The sequence below is a fragment of the Ochotona princeps genome, chromosome 8, assembly GCF_030435755.1.
Source record: "Ochotona princeps isolate mOchPri1 chromosome 8, mOchPri1.hap1, whole genome shotgun sequence".
Lineage (NCBI taxonomy): Eukaryota > Metazoa > Chordata > Mammalia > Lagomorpha > Ochotonidae > Ochotona > Ochotona princeps.
This window is the reverse complement of record NC_080839.1, coordinates 76,971,018-76,991,772: the sequence shown is the minus strand read 5'-3', so window position 1 is coordinate 76,991,772 and position 20,755 is coordinate 76,971,018. Positions and strand designations below refer to the sequence as shown.

General features: G+C 57.0%; 2 protein-coding genes across 4 annotated transcripts in view; one reads left to right on the top strand and one right to left on the bottom strand.

Moving 5' to 3' along the window:
* Window positions 1–243: 243 nt before the first annotated feature.
* Window positions 244–20,755, bottom strand: part of LOC131481047 (collagen alpha-1(I) chain-like) — a 55,566-nt gene continuing 35,054 nt past the window's right edge. Inside the window, exon 2 of the mRNA XM_058668284.1 lies at window positions 244–709. Within this exon, the coding sequence (XP_058524267.1) occupies window positions 259–709 (451 nt within the window). The 3' untranslated portion in view covers window positions 244–258. The remainder of the gene's footprint in view (window positions 710–20,755) is intronic.
* HPCAL1 (hippocalcin like 1) overlaps window positions 465–20,755 on the top strand; it is a 67,087-nt gene continuing 46,796 nt past the window's right edge. The window contains exon 1 of one of the 3 annotated variants that reach the window (XM_058668283.1): window positions 465–714. The gene's annotated coding sequence lies outside the window, so the exon portion shown is untranslated. The remainder of the gene's footprint in view (window positions 715–20,755) is intronic. The other 2 variants (XM_058668281.1, XM_058668280.1) reach the window with 2 other exon arrangements.

The following is a 20,755-nucleotide window of genomic DNA, read 5'->3' as shown; positions in this document are numbered from 1 at the left end:
TGCAGGTGTGGTGGGACGGAGAGCTGCGGAGCCTCGGGGACTCGCCTAGCTTGCCAGTCTGGGGAACCTGAGCCGGAACCAGGTGTGTGTGTGTGTGTGTGTGTTTGTGACACCCTCACGCGGGACACTGGCCGCGGCGAGGGACCGGGGCCAGCGCGCGCCTCTGGGCCGGGGCTGGCCGCCGGGCCGCACTTCCTGCGGAGGCGGGCCGTCCTTCCCGGGGCCGCCTCGCCGCCGCCGCTGGCCCGAGGCCCAGGGCTAGGGGGGCGGGATCGGCCCCGGCCCGGCCCGCCCCGAACTCCCGGCGGGGCGGGGTGCGGGGGGCGCCCCGGGGCCCCCGGGGGCGGGGCCGGCGGGGGCGGGTCCGCAGGAAACTTGCCCGCCCGCCGCCGGCCCCGCCCCGGCCCCCGCCTGCGGGGCCCGCCCTCGCGGCCCTTCCTTCCCGGCGCTGGCAGGCGGGCCGCGGCGGCGGGCGGCGGACGCGGGCCGGCGGCGCCTCCACTCGCCCCCTCGCTGGCTGCCCGCTCCCTTTTGTCTTTGTGCGTGGCGATGAGCGCAGGGCCGGCGCGGTGGCTGTGGACGCACGGACGCGGGCGCTCCTAGCTCCCTCCGGCCTCGGCGCTTGTCCCAGGCGGCGGCCCGCGCCCGCCGCAGCACCCGCGCGGCCGAACTTGGGCTCGGGAAGCCAGCGGACTGCGTCCTGCGCCGGAGCCGGTGAGAAGGGGCGGCTGCGGGGAGCGCGGGGCTGCGGGCGTGAGAGCCGGCGCGCGTGGCGATCGGGCTCTCCTCGGTGCGTGTGTGTGTATGCGTGTACATGTATGTGCGTGTGCATACGTGAGTGACTGTGTTGCGTGTGCTCGCGTTTCCCCCGCGCTGTGGAGTTGTGGGTGCCCGAGGGCCGCCGGTGTCTCCAGAATGGCGCGTGTTCGTGGTGTGTGTGTGGGGAGGATCCGTGTGTGCGGTTGGGGGGGTGTACATTTCCGACTGCGTTTATGGAAATGCGTCGCGGGGCCGTTGTCGGGTGTGAGCAGCTGTGTGCGGCGCGGGGGTGGCTGGTGGGCGTGGGCGGGCAGCCCCCTCACGCCTGTGTCCCAGTCCCCGCCCGTCGGCGCAGTGCAGAGCCTGGGAGGGCAGCTGGGGCACCAGGGAACAGAAACGCGCGGCCCACGTGGGTCGCGGGTGCGCTCCGGCCAGGGGTGGGGTCCGGCGCGGCGCCGACTTTTGCCTTCCTCCCGGGACCGAGGAGCGGCAAACAGCCGCAGCCTGATCCTGACCCGGGCCGGACTCACCGCGCTCTCGAATGGGGTCAGCCTCTCCCTGGGGCAGTGGTGCGGGAAGAAAAGGGAACGCACTAAAGATAGCTCTGTGCCGCGCGCATAGTAGGTGCTGCGGTAATCGGATCAGCCGCTCTAGCCTACTCCTCTCTCCACCTCTGATTTACATTTTTTTCCCTGTTCGTCGCCCCCTGCGCGTTGCTTGTGCGTCTCTGCCATCCCCAACTTGTCGGCGAAGCGAGGAGATTCGAGAAAGTTTCGGCTGCGGGTGTGCTGATTGCTCGCTCAGCTCGTGCACGGCGCGGCCTCCGGCGTGCAGGGCCGCGGGCTGCCCACCCCTCTCCGGCTGGCAGCGCGGTGGGCAGCCCCCGCTTGCCCTAGGGCTTCTCTGTTCAACAAGTGCGCCGTCCCTGGGGGTGCTGCTCGTTGGAGCCCCACAGCCCCTTGTGAGGGTGGTGCGTCTCGCGCTCTGCGGGTCTGCTGCGGGGCTTGGCCCGCACACTGGCGCAGTTGCGCGGAGAGGAAGGCATTTATCTTTGCCGACCGTCAGCTGGGGGCAGGAGGCCGGGGGTCCTCGGGAGACCCTTCCATTTGTTCCTCACCACCATTTCAAACCATTTCGTTTGGAAACCCAGGCACAGGTGGTGTGCACGCCGCTGTACCCTCGAATTCCCCGCCCCCTCCCCCCTTTGGAGAGAGCTGTTCGCAGCGACCAGCTCCCAGCACAGCCTGCTCCCAGAACTGGCTGCTTCTACAGCCCAGGATCCCACCCATTGGGCGCCCCAGGCTGGCAGAGTGGAGCCCTGAGCCAGGGAGGAGGAGAGGCTCCGTGGTGTTTCCCAGGTGCCGGTGGGTGTGGTGTTAGGACCCGGTGGGCAGAACCTCTGTGGCTTGGGCCCTTTGTGTGGTCTTCAGGGGGACTGAGACCCGAGGGCTCAGCTCCATGGCCGCGCAGGAGGACGTCATGGCAAGCTGTGGTGCATGGCTGGCGCAGGCTGAGGGTGCCACCTGTTCGTGTTTCATCAAATGATTTTTATATCCTCCTGCAGAGAATGGTGTTTGCCTTGAATCCTACATCCCCCCCCATAATCAGATTCACTTACGAATATATATATATATATATATATATATATATATATATATATATATATATATATGTATTTTTTTTACAACCAGTGTGGCTTTCTCTCCTGGGAGAGTGAGTTGTGCGTGTGACTGTACTCAGCCAGGGGCCGGCCTCATGTCTCAAGCTGACCAGCCTTCGGCTGGTATACCTATTTCTGTTATCATTTCCAAAGAGCCTCTGATGACTGGGCTCAGGAGGTTTTATGGGGTAATGAGAGAGAGGGAAGAACTGGGGCCTCCTCCAGCCTGGCTTGCAAGCAGCCTCACCTGCTTGCAGGGGTCTCCGTGCCACAGCCATTGTTGCAAGCAGAGCATGGATGTCCGTCCACTCCTGGTAATGGCTGAGCCTTGGCACCGGGAAAATCAGATGCCCAGAAGGTCATTTGGCTTTGGAGAAGCCAGGAGAAGTTGGGAAGAAGAGAGTCACCCCCAAACTTTAGTCCAGGATGCATGTGTGTTTCCTGGGTACACCCTTGGATGGGGGCGTTCCAGAGAACTCGGACAGGAACTGGAGCATGGCTTGCACTGTCCTTTACTGGCCGCGGAGCTGCGCAGGATCGGTGGTGGAGGAGTGGGCTCCCTCTGGTGCGCACGCGGGGCGAGGCCAGCATGCTGCAGCTCCCTGGCTGGGTGTGGGGGCCCATCGTGCCTCGAGGCTGTGGTCACCTGTCACTTCTCTGTGACTCCCGGGGCCCTACATCTATCTGTGTAAGTGGCTCAGTGCCAGGGTCCCTCAGGGACCTGGGATGGTCCAGGAGCCCTGGAGGAAGCTGGTCTAGGGTGGAACAGGTATGTCTTAGAATGCTGCTGTCCCACGGGCCTCGGATGGACGCCCAATCCCACGTGGTGGAGAATAGGTCCCGCTGGGCATGTGCACCTTGGGGAAGGAGGCGTGTGTGGGTGGGGTGAGCAGGCTGCCCTTCCCGGGGGAGGGTGGTCCACTGTGCTACCATCTCACTGGCTACCTCACCCAAATCGTGTGTCTGTGGACCTTGGCTGCTCTTGTCCTTTCCCTGTGGGCTGAATTTCTGATCTGGGAGTGGCGGGGGAGACTAAGATGTGTATAGGGGCTGCCTTGGTGCCCCTTGCGCTGTGGGGTGGAGTGTCTGCTAGGGGTGGCCAGGATTGCATTTGGGATGCCCACATCCCAGAGCTGAGTGCCTGGATTTAAATTCTGATGCCTCTTCCGATTCTGGCCACCTGCTATGGCAGGTCCTGGGAGGCGGCAGGCGACAATGGCTCAGGTGGTCAGGTCCCTGTCACACGTGTGGGAGACCCAGATGGAGTTCCAGGCTCCTGGCTTCAGCCAGGCTCAGCTCCAGCTATAGCAAGCGTTTCGGGAGTGAATCAGTGAATGAAAGACCTCTGTGTCTTTCAATAAAACCATGAGGATTTAAACAAAGTTCATTTCATTTCATGTTCCACACCCCCCAAAGCAGGGGCTAATCTGGTGGGGCGGGTGTAATGTGACTTCCCATGGGCCGTATGGAGTGCAGCTGCAGGACTGATGAAGTGCGGAAGAGCAGGGTGCATAGAGAGTTGGTGGTTTTTTTTTTTCCTTTTGCTTTTTAATCATCTGAAAAGTGCAGTAACTCCTTGAGAAAGGCCTGCCTTGGCTGTGTCATTTCAAGTGAATTACATTTCAGAGGTCTGCATTTGTGAGGCGTGACAGAGGGCTTCTTGTGTGCTGCGGTGGCCTGCTCTGCCTTGCAGCCAGCAGTGGACCGGGAGCCGGAGCTTCCGGGGCTGTTGGCTTTTATCTTCACCCACCAGCGCATCCATGGTTTGCTGAGCTGGTGCTGGCATTTCCCAGGTACTGCAGTCATTTTTCTCTTCAGTGCCTGCCATGCTGCCCACGCTGGCAGGAAGCCAAGAGCCTGCCAGTGGAAGTGCCCTGAACAGGGGAGGGGTCTCCCACCCAGGACTGAGAAGATGCCCGATGGGGGCTAGTTTTGGGGCAGAGTGTGTTAAGTTGGTGCTTGTAATACTGTCATCCTTCACAAGCACTGGTTGGAGTCCTGGCTTCTCCTCTTGCCATCCAGCTCCCTGCTACTGCTCCTAGGAAAGCAGAGGAAGATGGCCCTGTCCTTAGGCCTTGCACCATGTGGGAAACCCAGAAGAAGCTCCTGGTCCACTTCTTTGGGCCTGGCCCAATCCTGGCTGTTGGGACCATCTGGGGAGTAAACCAATGGGTGGAAGATATTTATCTCTGTCTCTTTCCTTTAAGGTTTATTTACTTTCATTGGAATGACAGGAGAGACAGAATTTTCCATCTGTTGATTCACTTCCCAAAGGGTCGCACTGGCTGGAGTTGAGTGAGCCAGTCAGGAGCCAGGAGCTTCATCCTGGTCTCCTACATGGGTGCAGGGTCCCAAGGCTTTGGGCCATCTTCCACTGCTTTCCCAAATGGATAGGAAATAGAGCAGCTGGGACATAAACCAGCACGTATATGGGATGCTGGTGCTGCAAGGTGGAAGGTTAGCCAATTAAGCTGTCGTGGCATGACATCCCCCTCCCCCAAAGATTTCTGTGTCTCTCTCCCCCTTTCTGTCTTCCAAATAAGTTACTAAAAAAAAAAGTGGGGGCTCCAGATTATTAAGAGCAGAGGCTGTGATCACTGTGCCCCTGAGGAGGGCAGGAAGGCTTTTGGGGGCCCTCCGACTCAGCCTCCCCTGAGTTTTCCTCCATCTCACGTGCGCTGGCGCCATCTCTGTTTGTTCTGCCGTTGCTGCAGCCAGCAGGCCTCTTCTTGGGCAGGCAAAGGGCACCTCTAGATCGCGGTCTCCTTGCACCTGCCCATGGTCCAGGACCAGGCTCACTAGTGTTGGACCGTGCCATGGAAGGGCTTGTGAGGGAGCCCAGCGCTGGCTCTTGCTGGTGGGCAGAACTGAGCTGGGACCACTTCCCTGGCTGGGTCTGTATCTTCTTGCTGTTTGTGAAAGTAGAGACCTTGGGGCATCTGGGACTCTGTCCCCTCCTGGCTGCCCTGCTGCGACAGTGCTGAGCCTGAACACCTGTTCGTGCCTGCAGCCTAGCTTTGGCAGATCCCTGTAAAAACCCAGATCTCATCATCTCCCTCCTCCGCCCCGCCCCGCCCCTTCTGGGTTCGCTCTCCTACTTCGTGTTTTGAACACCTGCTGTGGGCCCTGCTTCCAGGCAGGGCTGTGGGATGGCCGGGTGTGGGTTCGGGCTGGGCTGTGGTGAGTGGGAGGTGCCAAGGACCGGAGCACCTGCTGCAGGCTGGGGGCTGAAGCCTTCCCCACAAAGTGGCCTTGGAGCTGACTCCCGGGAGGTGATGGGGCTGGGGAGGAATGGCACAGTTCCCTGAGTGTCTATGCCATTTTGCCCAGACCTTTTTTTAAAAGGTGTATTTATTTATTTGAAAGGCAAAGTTGTAGCGAAAGAGAGAGAGAGAACTTCCATCTGCTGGCTTTTCCTCCATGTGACTGCAGTGGCCAGAGCTGAAGCCTGGAGCCTGGAGCTTGGAGCTTGGAGCCCCAGCCCTTGGGCTATCCTCTGCTGTTTTCTCAGGTGTATTAGTAGGCATATAGATCAGAAACAGAGCAGCAAGGACTTGGACTGGTGCCCAAGTGTAATGCTGGCACTGTGAGTGGCAAGTTAACTTGCTGTGCCACAGCCCCAGCCCTAAGATTTATTTTATTTGAAAGGTGAAGATGCTGAGAGGGGAGAGAGAGAGAGAGAGCTTTCATTTGCTGGTTTACTCTCCAAATGGCTGCAGCAGCCTTGGCTGAGCTAGGCTGAAGCTAGGAGCTTCATCCTGGTCTCCTACATGGGTGCAGGGCTCGAAGACCTGGGCCGTCTTTCACTGTGTTCGCAGGCCACTAGCAGGAAGCTGGATCAAATGTGGAGCAGTTGGGAATGGAACAAGCACCCAAATGGGATACCAGTGTTGCAGGTGGTGGGTTTCCTTGCTAGGACTCAGCGTCAATCCCCCTGTTCTTTTTAAAACAGTTAATACCTGCGTGGACACTTCATTCATATGCAATACGGGGTGCCTGTTGGAAGTGCTAAGTCCACAGAGCCATTCAGCTGTCAGCACAGCCCGGCCCAGGAAGATCCGTGTGCCTGTTGTGTCACTTTCTGTCCCTAGGTCCCAGCTGTGGCCACTGCCCGTCCCTTTTTCGATTCTGGAAAGTTGCCTTTTCTTGCTTCCTGTTCCTTGGCAGCTTTGGCTCAGGGCCTCTTGTGTGCCACCTTCCTGGCTGGCTGACCTCCCTCTGTGCCCTGGGGTGAGTTGGGTGCTTGTCCACCTCCCCGCGAGACACCTGAGTGCAGCCAGGGGTGCTGCTTGGACCCATGACCGTGCCTCTTATGGTATCTGTAGCCCCCAAGGGGCTGGCAGAGTGTGGGAGTTCAGAATCCAAGGTGAGTCCTGGCAGGATTGACAGGGGCCGGGTGGTGGGGAGGCTTGCCACATGCATTTCCCTTGTTTCAGCAACCACACAGAGGCCTAAGGCGTCAAACCCAGTCTCACTAATTTAAAAAGGCATCGCAGTCCATCAAGAGGCAGAATCACACACACACACACACACACACACACACACACACACACACACCTGTTATCTGCCAGCTCATCTGTCCAGTGCCCCCACCAGCTGGAAGCAAGCCAGGCCCAGGCCAGGAGCTGGGAACTCCGTCCCGGACTCCTGAACCTCAGCCACTTGAACCGTTGTCTGCTGCACTCCTGGGTCTTTGGTGGGATGCTGGGATTGGGAGTCTGAGCCGAACTTGAACCCAGGCACTCAACATTCTGATATTGCAGGGACCTGGGGAGTCTTATCTGGTGGTTAAGCCAGCAGGTCACATAGCCTGCCATTTTTTTTTTTTTTAATTGAAAATCTGAGGCAGCCTGGAGTTGAAACGAACAGCCGGAGGCCGTCAAGAGAAAGCAGAAGAACCCGTAGCGAAGGTGGGTCCTTCCTCTCGTGCCCCTAGAAGGATGGCAGTGCCACACCCTTCTGCTGCCTGGCCCTGGCCTGCTTCCTCTTGTCTCTCCAAGCAAAGAAGGTCCAGCCCAGTGCTGAGCGGTCAGGGGACAGCCAGCTTTCTTGGGCAATGGCTTGGGTCCTGGAAGGGAGGGTTTGGGTGCCGTGAACTCCCATACCCTGTGCCGTTATGAAGAATTTCTCTCCTGATTATTGGAGGAGGAGACCCCATTCAGCACAAGCTGAGGTGTGGAGATGGGGCCTGACTTGGGTAGAGATGACCCAGTCCCCATGGTCTCTCTCCTGTTGGCGGAAGGGGGATTTTCGGAGTGGACATCAGGAACTCTCCTTTCTTGTTGAAGGGTTCACGTTGCAACAGAGGATGCGGGCATGGGAGTTGCTGCGCTGTGCACTGTCAGCTGAGGAATGCCCTCTGAGCCCGAGTTGGCTCCTGTACCCCCAGAGGTCTAGGCTTCCGCTCAGATAAGGCAAGGGCACAACAGATGTGAGTATGACTTGTCATAGGGGTGGTCATGCCCCTGCCATTAAGTAGCCTCTTCAAGTGCAAGGTCACGGTGTTGTGGGCAGGGCAGGGCAGGAGAGGGCCATCATGGTGCCGGGTGCAGGGCAGGATGATGCCAGGGAGGGCTGTGACAGTGCCGGGGAGGCTAGAGGCCATGGTACAGGGGAGGGCTGTGCCGGTGTCGGGTGCAGGGCAGGATGATGCCAGGGAGGGCTGTGACAGTGCCGGGGAGGCTAGAGGCCATGGTACAGGGGAGGGCTGTGCCGATGCTGGGTGCAGGGCAAAGGTGATGTTGTGGAGGTTTGTGATGGTGCTGGGTACAGGGTAGGACGATGCCATGGAGGGCCGTGATGGTGCCTGGGAGCCTAGAGGACATGGTGTAGGGGAGGGCTGTGCTGGTGCCAGGTGCAGAGCAGGGTGGTGCTGGATGGTGCACAAAGCCAGGAAAGGCCACCTCCTGGGACCTGGGGAACTGCTGTTTGGAGTTACCCAACCTCACACCCTTGGAGAAGCACTTTGGGGTCCCTGATGCACCCCCAATGGCCCTGAACCTGGGGTGCTGCATCAGATGTACAGAGACCAGCACCCTGATCCCCCATGGGAGCTTGGGAGGCCTCCCTGGGTTCGGATGCAGGCGAGGGAGGCGGCGGCCCAGCGGTTTGGGGCACCGTGCTCCTGTCATGCTTGTCATCTGCCTTGCTCACTCGCTGCATTTCACAGACCCTTCCAGGAAACAGAATGGATGCCAGCCCCTCCCTGGCCTTCCCGTGTGCTGTCTGCCCTGGAATCCGTTCCTGGAGGAGTGAAACCCTCTTGGAATCTCTCGCCTGTGTCAGCCAGCATCATTGTCCCTGCCCGTCACCTGCATGTTGCAGGAAGGATGCTGCTGGCAGAGTGGCTGTGCACTGTTGAAAAAGCCCCCAGTCTGGGATGCGGCGTGCCAAGGGCAGCATGACTGGACCCCTCTCCTCAGGGTGCTGTGGCAGCAGGTTTAACTAAGAACCCACAGGAAAAGCCTAAGCCTGCGATAGTGTGGGGTTGGTCCTGTGCTTGGTGAATGGCCTGGACAGTCCTGTGGGGGCCTCGCCTCCAGGATTGGACCCAGTGTGGCAGCCACATTGACCTCTGTGGGCATCTGTCTTCTTTCCAGTATCAATGATGGAGACTGGCAGCTGTAGGTGCCCTGGGTCGACCTCTCTTGGGCCAGGACCTTAGCACTTGCGAGCTGATCCCACTGTCTGGGGGAGATGTTTTGCATTCTTCTGAAGAGGAGGTTGCAAACTGCTTTTGTTACCCTGTGTTCCTGGTGTGGGCCGTTCCCCGATGGAGTTGCAGGGTGGCCTGGCTAGTGGTTTTCTCAGTGAGCTGCTCCATGTGGCACTGGCCAGGACTTCTAGTTCTCTTGGCCAGGGACCCCCAAGCAGCTTTAAGGCCCAAAGTTCCTTCCCACTGTGGCTTGTCCTGGGCCACCTGCTGGCTCCCCAGTACAAGCACACCATCACAGTGCACCGTCTTCACCATCACCATTCCTGATCACCACCACTGTCACGACCGTTTGTCAGTAGCCATCATCGTCATCACCATTCTTCTTCCTTGTTGTCGTCACCATCAGCAGTATCTCTGCCCGGGAGACGCCGAGGGGCAGATTTGGGCAGTGGAGATGGGAAGAGATCGGGCTGGGGCGGAGGTTAGAGAGGAGAGTTCTTGGTCCTCACCCGCCGTTCCCACCATCTTTTAGCCTTTTTTGAAAACTCCTTGTTACCTGCAGTGAAGAAGCTGGGTGGGGTGGGCCTGGGGATGCTGTGTGTTAAATTGCTCCTCGCAATGTGAGCATCCCATATGGGGGTGCTGGTTTCATTCCTGGCTTCCTGCTCATGCATCTGGGAAAGCACTAGAGGATGACCCAAGTGCTTTTGTCCCTGCCGCCCACATGGGAGACCTCGACTGAGCTCCTGGCTCCTGGCTCAGTCTGGTACAGCCCTGTAAGGAGTGACTCAGTGTGGGAGGAACTCCCTCCTCCCTTCCTCTCCCCTTCCTCTGTTGCTCAGCCTCCGAAGTGTGGATATAAATCTTGAGACAAACGACGGGCTCGTGGTTCAAGGAGATGAGCTCCCTGGAAGCTCATTCTTAGGCACTGGCCCCACTGTCTCATTTAGAAGCCCTCGGCTGTTCCTCTGGGAGGACACAGTCACCAGCAAGGCCACCGCGGGCATGCTGCCCTCCTCGTTACTGCCATGTAGCGCTGATACCCGAGAGGCTGGGACGCCCCACTCCTCGTGCTGATTGCTTAGATGAGAGAAAAGTCGGAATGAGGGATATTGTGGAGGGGAAGCACTGGTCTTCTTTTGCAGACAAAAGCTGTGTCAGTGGGCAGCCACTGGCGGATTTTGCCTCCAGTTGGCTTTTTAAGTGGATCTCTGGAATGTTTTGAAGTTAGTGCGTCAGCCCAGTGGTGTAAGGGTGGAGACCTCAGCTCAGAGCGTTGATAACAGGCTGGGAGATGTTTGGTTTTAGTGATGTCAGGGAGGGGAGAAAGGAGGAACTTAAACCAAGCTACCAGCAGCGGTTGCATCGGACCTGCTTTTCATCCTACTTTTGTATATTCTGAACTTTGACCAATGGGCATGCATTATTTCTTCAATTAGAAAAAAATTTGTAAATGTTTCTTTTTCATCTTATTTGAAAGGCAGAGAGAAAAAAACAGAAGCCAGAGCTAAAGAGAGTCTCCAAGGCACTGACGCGCTTCCAAATGTCTCCAACAGCCAGGGTTGGGCCACGCCGACCGCAGGCGCCCAGCACTCTTTCCAGGTCTCCTCCCGTTGGGGTGATGGGGGCCGTTCTCCCCTCTGCCCCCAGGGGGTACATCAGCAGGAACTGGAGCAGGAGCAGAGGCAGGGCTCAAACCCAGGCCTTCTGGTATGAGATGCAGGTATTGCAAATGGAAGCAGAGCCAGCGTACCATAGGCCACCCTGGGGATGCAGTTCAGAGGAGGGTGCACGTGTGCTCCTTGTGTCAAGCCCTCATTTGGTTTGCAGCCTCCCCTTGGCATGGTCAGCCTGGCTGGGACCCAGAATGCCAGTCCTGGAGCTTGCTTGAGTTAGTGGCAATTTATCATCACGTTTCATTCGATTTTGTTAATTGCATCGGGATTCAGTACTAAGCAAGTCTATTAACTGGGGTATCAAGAAAAATGTTCTTAGTCTTCCAAGTCATTTGCCATTTCAGTGTGGCCGAGTGCGGCGTCTGTTCATGAACTAGCACGTGTCACTTCCTTCCTGTCTGTCTTCATTTGAGCGTTCACTCTGCTCTGTCCCAGAAGGAGGCTATGGGGATCCTGTTTTTCTTTTTCTTTTTTTTTTTTAAGATTTATCTTATTTTTATTTGAAAAGCAGAATTATAGAGAAAGAGGGAGAGAGATATAGTGATCTTCCATCCTTTCGTTGCAACTGTCATAGCTGGGCCAGTCTGAAGCCAGGAGCCTCTTCTGGGTCTCCCACGTGACTGCAGGGGTCCAGGCACTTTGGCCATCTTTTGCTGCTTTCCCAGGCACATTAGCAGGGAGCTGGATAGGAAGTGGAGCAGCTGGGACTTGAACTGGTGCCTGTATGGGATGCCAGCACCATAGGTGGAAGCTTAGCTAGCTCTCCCATGGTACAAAGCTGTCCTGCTGTCCTCATCACTCTGAATCTCCAGGAGCCTCTCTCTCCGTCAGCTTCCTCTTAGAAAGTTGACTTTTCCTAGTCCTCGTCCCTGCTTCTCCTTCGCTGCCCCTCCCCTCTATGCCCCCAAGAATGGACCTGTGCGGGGGGAGTAGAAACTGGTGACGCTGCCCAGGTCTCGCCGTGAATCAGCTTGCCGGCTGGAAGTGGGGCTTTGGTGGCCCCTGTCCAGGCCCAGTCTGCCTCCGGTGGCGTCCTTCCAAGGGCTCAGGCGGCGGTTATTCCCCTCGGCCTCCCACAGGCCTAATCCGTCCAAGTCCAGGATATTGAGTCAGCAGCGTGGAAGGTTAGGGAAACGAGGCCAGCAGTGGCAGAGGTGGCAAATATGGAAGATGGATTTCAGAAAGAGTAGGGGGAGAAGTGGGGTGGGAGTTGGTGGCTCTGCAGGTGAGGCACCCGCTGTTACACGCTCTGTCCGTGTCCTCCCAGTCCCCACCTGCCTCCCGTACTCTTGCCCCGGGGCCAGGTGACACGGGGTTTCCTGCTGGGTCACAGAGGGTGGCATGGGTCAGCTGATGTTCATCACTTTATTCTGGGCCCCCCACTCGCATCCCCACTGCCTGCTGGCTTGTCCTCTCTGCCTCTGCCAGGAGGGGCAGATACGGCGTTTATATATGTGCTCTCTGACAACAGGTTCAGTAAAGAGCTTCCTTTTAGCCTACTCCCCTGGGTTGGGGACTGGGAGGCTGATCCCTGGATGGAATGGGGTCTTGGTTCTCAGATTACGAGGGCCTCAAATCATCTGGCTTCCCAGCTCTCTCGCAGGAGGCAGGAAACATTGATCTCTGACAGCCCCTCTGCCTGGAGCCGCTTGCTGCTGACCACTTCCTCCAGGAAGCCTTCTGGGCTTTCGTGGGCTCCTGTGGTTTGACACAGGTGAGGCAGCTGGTAGCCTGCCTTCTGGCAGCGCCTTCCCAGGACTGGGATCCCTGTGTTACATTGTGCCTGCAAGGAGAATTTCCACACTCTGCTGCGTAGGCCAGGCATTTCTCCTTCCTTCATCCGTTCACAGAATGCCTGCTGTCTGCCAGGCTATGTTATAAGCAGGACTCGGGTGGAAATCCTACTTGCCCAGGCTGGGCTCGAGTTTCTCCAGCTGAGAGCAGCTGGCGGTCCTGTCCTGTGCTGGCGGGTCTTGGCGGAATCCCTGGAAGGTGGGAAGACTGCGGGAGGGCACACTGGCGAGGAGGTCGTGGCTATCAGGAGACAGCAGAGATGCAGTGTTTTTAAAGACATACCAATTATGTGTTTTCAATTTTTTTTTCCTCCAGAGATTTATTTAGTTATTTATTTGCAAGGCACAGTTACAGAGAGAGAAGAGAGACAGAGAGAGGGGTCTTCCATCCACTGGTTCACACCCCAAATGGCCATAACGGCTGGAGCTGGGCCAGTCTGAATCCAAGAACCAAGGACTTTCTCCAGGTCCCAAGCACGTGGACCGTCCTCCACTGCCCTCCCAGATGCATTAGCAGGGAGTTAGATCAGAAGAGGAGCAGCTGGGACTTGAACCGGCTCCCAAGGGGGATGTAGGTGGCGTTTTTATTCACTGTGCTACAGTCCCAGCTGCTGTCTGTTTTCACTTTGTTGTGAGCAATGCTGCCAGGAACATTGGTGTGTAGAAGGATGAGGTGTTTTACAGTCCCAGCAGTGGTGAGTTAGTACTGCTAGTTACGTCTCCTGACTGCCGATCTCCTAGTTAACAAATTTCAAGGGACGTGACTGTTTCTTATCGGAACGGTCCCCCATGTGGGGCCACCAGCAGCTGGTCATCTCAAAGGCTGGAGCAGGACCAGCCTCGGAGCAGAGGCTGACGTCCACCAGCTGGGAGAGGAGAGCCTCGTGCTGACCTTGATGCTTTGCACTTGATCCCCGGCATGTGGGATGCTCTTTGAGACCGGATGTTCAAAGAAGGCCTCTGACCGCGGGCACCTTGGGCAAAGACTTGATAGAAAGGGAGCCAGCACCACGGAATCTGGAGCAAGGGGATGGGGGACAGCAGCCTAGGGGCCCGTCTGCTCAGCGGCTGCAAAATTAGGGGCCTGGGGATGTCTAGTGCCACTTACCAGGACTCACCTGTCCAGTTAGAGAGCCCAGGAGTCCCAGTGGAAGACTGTGGGTCTGCCCATCTCCTGGCTTGGAATGCCCGTGCTGTTTGTGGAAGCAGGGACACCATCCCATGTAGACGAGGCTGCTGACATTGAGCTCCACCGGTGGAGCAGAGGACAGGCCTTGGTGGCCTTGTGCTGTGCCACAAAGGAAACAGTCATCACTCATCCATCCAAGCAGCTGCTGGCTGGGTTTGATGTTGGCAAGTCAGGTGTGTTCCAGTGTCCAGCCAAGAAGGAAGATGTCACTGCCGAGCCTCCCCAGGAAGATCCTGCCCGCTAACAAGCCCAGCAGTCCCCTGGGTGTCAGATGGGCTCTGTGTTGGTGCCCAGGGTGGAGGACTCAGGGTCTCCAGCTCGTCCTTGTTAGCAGGTGCACCCTGGCCGATCCCCACACGGTCCCAGTGTGCATCTTCTTCCAGCACACCTGGGTGCTGGTGACCCTGCAGGGGCAGGGAGCGGGCAGCTCTCTGGATGGTGACCTGCCTGGCACTGCCATCTCTGGGGCTGTGGCTGGCATCCTGGACTTGATTTCCTGCCAGTTCCTGTTGCTCTTTTGCTCCTTGAGGCCCCACCCACGCTGGGAATCCCTGGCTTTGCCTCTGCGCCCCCCTCCTTCTTCCTCCCGTCCGCACCTGGCAAGTCCTCCCCCATCCTTGAGGAAGCCCCTGCACAGCTTAAGGGGCCAGTGGCATCCTGAATAGACTCTGCTGTGTTTTGTCTGAGCCAGGCAGCAGCCAGGAAATTAATGAAAGCCCCAAGGGAACAACCCTGCCCTAAGTGTTGGATGCACATGAACTCACTAATGAGAGTCAGCTCAAGTCCATCGGTTGAGCAGAGTCTGGAGTCCCAGCCACGCGCTGGGGTTCTCCCAGCTGCTGGGGAAAGAAACCGAGAAGAGATCCTGGTCCTGCCACGTCTAGGTACCTCTTCACCCCGTGGTCTCACTTTTTCTTTTCTTTTTTTAATTATCAAGTCAGATATGCAGACAGGAAGAGAGACAGAGAGGAAGATCTTCTGTCCACTGGTTCACTCCCCCAAGTGACTGCGATGACCGGAGCTCAGCTGATCCGAAGCCAGGAGCCAGGAACTTTTTCCGGGTCTCCCACGTGGGTGTAGGGTCCCAAGGCTTTGGGCCATCCTCGACTGCTTTCCCAGGTCACAGGCAGGGAGCTGGATGGGAAGTGGGGCAGCTGGGGTCAGAACCGGAACCCTTATGGGATCCTGGCGTGTGCAAGGCGAGAACTTTTAGCCACTAGGCTCTTGGTCTCACTTTTCAACATGGTGCAAGAACCTAGTTAGGAGGGTGAACTTCCACATCCAAATGTTAGGACAAAGGAAGCAAATTTGGAAGCAACGTGGAGGCAGTGTAGTGGGTAAAGCCGCCTGCAGCACAGGCAGTCCACATGGAAGCTGATTCATGTCCCATGCACTCCACTTTCCATCCAGCTCCCTGCTTAATGGCCTGAGAAAGAGTGGAGGACGGCCCAGTCCTTGGGACCCTGCAGCCATGTGGGAGACCCGGAAGAAGTTTCTGAGTCTGGCCTGGCTCAGCTCCAGCTGTTGCAGTCACTTGGGGAGTGAACCAGTGGATGGAAGATCTCGATCTCTTTTTGTTCCTCCCTGTTGCTCTACCTTCAAATAAATACATCTCAAAAAAGAGGAAGTCAATCATGAATGTTTCCAGTCATGGAAGATGGTCACAGGATCCCACTAGTCAGGACATAGCTCTTTGTTACTAAGGGCAAATACAGGCATTGCGATATGTAAAAGCCAATTAAAGTCAATTACATGTAAATAATGTGGCGTTGTAACATTCATTTGGAGAATTGGATCAATCTGAGGTTGCGGAAATGCCAAAGTTGTTAAGCCCTGGTTACCATGACAACTGCGCTCCGATGGACTGCGTCTGCCCTTCATAATTCTTGGCCTGGGTCGGGCTCTGTCTCAGGGGGAGGAGCGGGGCGTGGAGCTTCCTGGGGTCAGCAGAGCTGCCTGCTGGTGACCTTGGCAGAAAAGGTCGCTTCCCTGGGCCTCAGTTTCCATGCTTGATGGCCCTGCACTGGTGTGCCCTCGGCTCCCAAGCCTACGTTTTGGGCGAATGTGGATCACAGCATGCCCCTCCCATCCCCTCTGTCCTCACTTTTGTTCGCTCCCCCTGCGGCTGGCTGGTGTAACGGGGCCCTGCTTGCTGGCAGCCTGTCCCCCAGGTGCCGCCTGTGCATGCTTGTTTTCCAGCCCAGGCCCTGCCGATCATCTCCTGCCTCTGCAGACAACAGTCGTGAGGTCGTCGGGGTGACCTGCGGTTGGTCTTGGGGCTCTGAGGTGGCAGCGCCTGGGTCAGGGGGCGCCTTCTCCCCAGCCCCTTCGCCAGCCTCCCTGACGAGGCCCGCACAATCGCCTCCTCGGGCTGTTTCCGTGGGACATTCCGTGGAGGCTGTGGCTCGGTGTCATGGGTGCATGTGCTCTCCCGGCCGGGATGAGGCCAAGGGCCATGCCTGGTACCACCTGGATGCTTGCACCCCTCCCCCGTGGCACTGCCTCCCCAGGCTCAGCTAGGACTGATGAGTTCTGCCACCATTTCCCTGTTGCACGAGAGCCTGTTGGGAGGCAGGGGGTGTTGCCATGGGGGCTTTCCACGCCAGTTCAGAGATAAGGCTTGTGCTGGTGTCAAATGCGCTCGGAACTGATGCCTGAAAGCCAGGCCTGGCGAAGGCAGACTGCAAGTGTTCCCCAGGGGCCTGTCCTGGGTCTTCCTACAATGGCCAACTCCATCTCGGGGCCCGGAGCGCAGGCTAAACCCAGGAGAGCTGCATGGAAGAGCAGGTCTGCCACCAGTCTTACTGAGGTGTGAGGACTCTGTCAGTCGGCTTCACCATAGTTTTGGAGTTTCTTCATAGTGGGTCTCCCTGCCTCATAGAAATACTGGCCAAGGGACTGTGGGTGGGTGCTGCCCAGCCAGCCCCAGTGGAGGTGGTTTGAGGATTTTTTTTTCATGATTTATGTATTTTTATTGGAAAGGCAGAGTCATAGAGTGAGAGGGAGAGACAGAGAGATTTTCTGTTTGCTGGTTCGTCTCCCAAATGGCTACAACAGCCAGAGCTGAGCCAGTATGAAACCAGGAACCAGGAGCTTCTTCTGGGTCCCCCTGGTGGGTGCAGGGGCCTGAGGTCTTGAGCCGTCCGCCACTGCTTTTGCAGGCCATCGGCAGAGAGCTGAATTGGAAGTGGAGCATCTGGGACTTGAACCGGCCCCCATGTGGGATGCTGCCACTGCAGGTACAGACTTAGCTTGCTGTGCCACGGAGCCACCCCGAGGCTAGAGTCCATTTGCCACCTTCTCCCTTGGATGTCACAAAGTCTGGGACACGTTGGAAACACGTCCCGCCTGGGGGATCTTGAGAAACCACAGCGATTCCCAGGAATTCTCTGCAGACCCCCGGTGTGGCCGCGCCATCCCTGTGTCCGCTCCTCGGAGGACAGCAGGGATCCGCTGATTTTCTTCGTTCTAGTCTGGTTTTATTTGAAGAGCAGCCACTGCCGGTTTGCCACTGTCTCCGTGGGTGTGAGTAGTCATCCCTACAGCCGGAACTTCATGTTGTCCTGGAGCCTCGGCTTCCTCCCGCGGAGCACAGGCTATTTAGAGCCCTGCCGTAGGGGGCTTGGCTCTGTGGGCAGCTTTCCTGCAGATGGTGCTGGCATTGGCACCTCACTTACGTGGGGAGTGCGTGTGTGTGCACGTGTGTGTGTGTGTGTGTGTGTGTGTGTGAGCGGCTGGCTGTGGGCTGACACTCAGCCATAACTGCTCCCTTCCTGGCTGGTCATGGCTCTTCAGGGAGCCGCTCATGGCTCCTTCTGGGCCACGCATCCGAGGGGTGGCTGGAGGGAGAGCCCAGTGGCCAGCGTGCAGACTGGGGCCTCTGGCCCTGCCAGTGTCTCAAACTCACCAGCAATAGGTGGGTGATGACAAGGATTGCATTGGACAGAAGGGGCCCTGGGGACCCACAGCGGTGAAGTGCCTCATGTGAATTTGGGTAATGAATCAAATAAATATGTTTTTTAGAAAAAGAAGAAGATGATGACCCTCCCAAGTAGCAGGTGGGCCTCACCCAGTTGGCCGAGGGCCTGCCTAGAACAAAAGATGCCTTTAGAAAGGGCGAGTGGGCGTCCTCTGCCTGGGCTGGACAGCTGTGTTCCCTCAAGGACATTGGCGCTCCTGGTCCTGCGGCTTGCACACCACATGTCATTGGTGTTTGGTCACCTTGAGGTGGGGGTGCAGCTGGGGCAGTCATGGGCAGCCTTGGAAATACGCCAGCTGGTCCAGCTGGAGTTAGCCCAGTGGGGATGTGAGGGTGGGTGAAGTGGAGGCGTGTTCATGGCCTTCTGGCTGGAGGGAGGACCACAAGCCTCCAGAAGCTGGAGCCCCCCAAGGGCATAGTCAGCCCTGCTGTACCCCGAACGACTTACCCACCTCCCCCAACTTCACCAGCCTGTGCTCCTTCCCCACCCAACCGTCCCGAGTGCCCGCACCAGGGACAGGCTCCAACTCCTTGGCCAACCAAGCACATTTGAGTTGATGCTGGTCATGATGTCTCACCCTCAGGGTTGCTGCCTTTCTCCTAAAGGCAGAACTGGCTTCAGGCTGAGTGTGACTGACGGGCTTGGGGGTGCAGGCCGAGGTCCTGCCAGGCAGCACGGGGCTCCGGGAAGCTGGCTGTGGGATCAGGGACAGGTCAGGCTCGCCCAGGAGTGCATGTCTCGCTGCACCTGCACAGGTGGTCAGCCTCTGGAGCATCTCCTGGTCCGTGCTGGTCCCCTCGAGTTTGTCCTTTTAGGCCTTGGCTCTGAGCCCTGTGCATGGCGCTTTCTTACCATGGCCCTGACCATGGATGGGAGCGTGTGTCAGAGGGCGCAGGCAGGCCGCACAGTGCAGGAGTCTGGTTTGGAAGGCCCGGGTTAGGTGTTTCTGCCCAGGAGGAGAGACCTGGGTTTTGGTGCTCAACCATGGCCATTTTGGATGTGAACCAACTTAGTTTTTTTTTTTTTTTTTTTTTAAGGTTTATTTATTTATTTTTTTGGAAAATCAGATTTACAGAGAGGAGAGACAGGGAGAAAGCTCTTCCACCCCCTGGTTCACTTCCCCAAGAGGATGTAGTGGCCAGAGCTGAGCTGGCCTGAAGCCAGGAGCCAGGAACTTCTTCCGGGTCTCCCACATGGGTGCAGGGTCCCAAGGCTTTGGGCCATCATTCTCGACTGCTTTCCTAGCCCACAAGTAGGGAGCTGGATGGGAAAGTGGAGCAGCCAGGACACAAAGTGGCACCCATATGGGATCCTGGTGCATGTAAGGCGAGGATTTAACCACTAGGCTACAGTGCCGGGCCCTAACTTGTTTTTTTTTTAAGATTTATTTATTTATTTATTTTATTGGAAAGGCAGATATACAGAGGAGGAGAGACAGAGAGGAAGATCTTCCATCTGATGGTTCACTCCCCAAGTGAGCGCAACGGCTGGAGCTGAGCCAATCCGAAGCCAGGAGCCAGGAGCCAGGAGCTCTTCTGGGTCTCCCACGCGGGTGCAGGGTCCTAAGGCTTTGGGCCGTCCTTAACTGCTTTTCCAGGTCACAAGCAGGGAGCTGGATGGGAAGTGGAGCTGCCGGGATTAGAACCGGCGCTCATATGGGATCCTGGTGGGTGCAAGGCAAGGACTTTAACCACTACACTATCGTGCCGGGCCCAACTTGATTTTTTTTTGTTAAGAAATTAAGATACATTTTCTTTTACACTCAGTAATTCTGTGTCATTTTAGTAAGGAGACAGAAAAGCAAAGAGAATGAAAAGAATCTCCACAACTGCCCTCTTCTAGAACCTTCCCAGTCCCTTCTGCCCTCAAGCAGGTGTCTGAGTTTTGGAAGTGGCGGCCAGCATTGCCCACACCTGCAGGTGCCTGTGGTCCTGACTGTGCTGTGAGAGCGGTGCCTGGAGAAGCAGGCTCCATCCCCACATGTGTGGGTATGTTTACACACATGTGCCTGGCCTGCGGTTCTTGCCCCTTCTCTGCTTCTAGTCCTGTGACTTTGTAACTTGTCCCATGGTGTTCAGCCTGCCCTTGGTGTGTGCTGTGCTTGCATAGCTGAGGGAGCTGGTCTTTCTCCTCCTTCCCTTACCAACCAGGTAGCAGCCTGTCACCAGGCCTCAGTCTGGTCACTCGCAGCCAGGTTGTGTCCATTTGCTCACTGCTGGGCTGGACGGTGGTGACTGCTTGTTTCTGTGCAGGCCATGGGCAGCCTCTGACGTGGGCGCCGGCAACCTGCCTGGGTGGTCCCCTGTGCTCAGGTGACCCGATCTCGCCAGTGGAGCCCAGCAGAGAACACTGACGTGGTTCCTGCCATGGCGCTGCTACTAGCTGTGGCGTTCTCTCTTTTCTCTCTTGGATCGCTTTCCGGGGAGGCTGTGGCAGGGTGGGTGCCCAGCAGACAGGAGTGGGGCTCCCGCTGGCAGTTGGCAGGAGCCCCCAGATATCCCACTCTGCCCCTGCATTTCTGATGCAAAGAGACCCGGGGATAATTCTAAGCATGTGTCAGGGAGGTCGGCTGGTACAAGTGTGCCCCAAGAGTGGCTGTGGGTACTTGCAGGAACCAGTGGTGGAAGGAGGGGTCCTGTCATATGTGTGCTCAGTAGGGAACCCTCAGGAGCCCCGCCATGAGGGTGAAATTCTGGATGCTTCTACAAGTTCCTAGAAGGTAGAATTAAATACTCTGTTTTGATGAAAAAAAAAATTGAGATCCAGGCATGAGGGGATCTTTAAAAAGTTCATGAAAAAATGCATGTTACAAAAAAAAGTTGCATGTGCTTCAGGTTTTTTTGCAGTAGAATAAAACCATCTTAATTAAAATGTCTGTGAACTTGGGGAAGACCTTTCCGATTACCAGTGCTGAAAATTAACTGCATGGTTCGTTTCCTTCGCCCAAGTTCCTTTTGGGTGGATTATCTTTTTGTTATTGATGTATAGAATTTATTTTGAGGCTCCGGAGGCTAACCTTTTGTGGTGTGGTTTTACACTACAC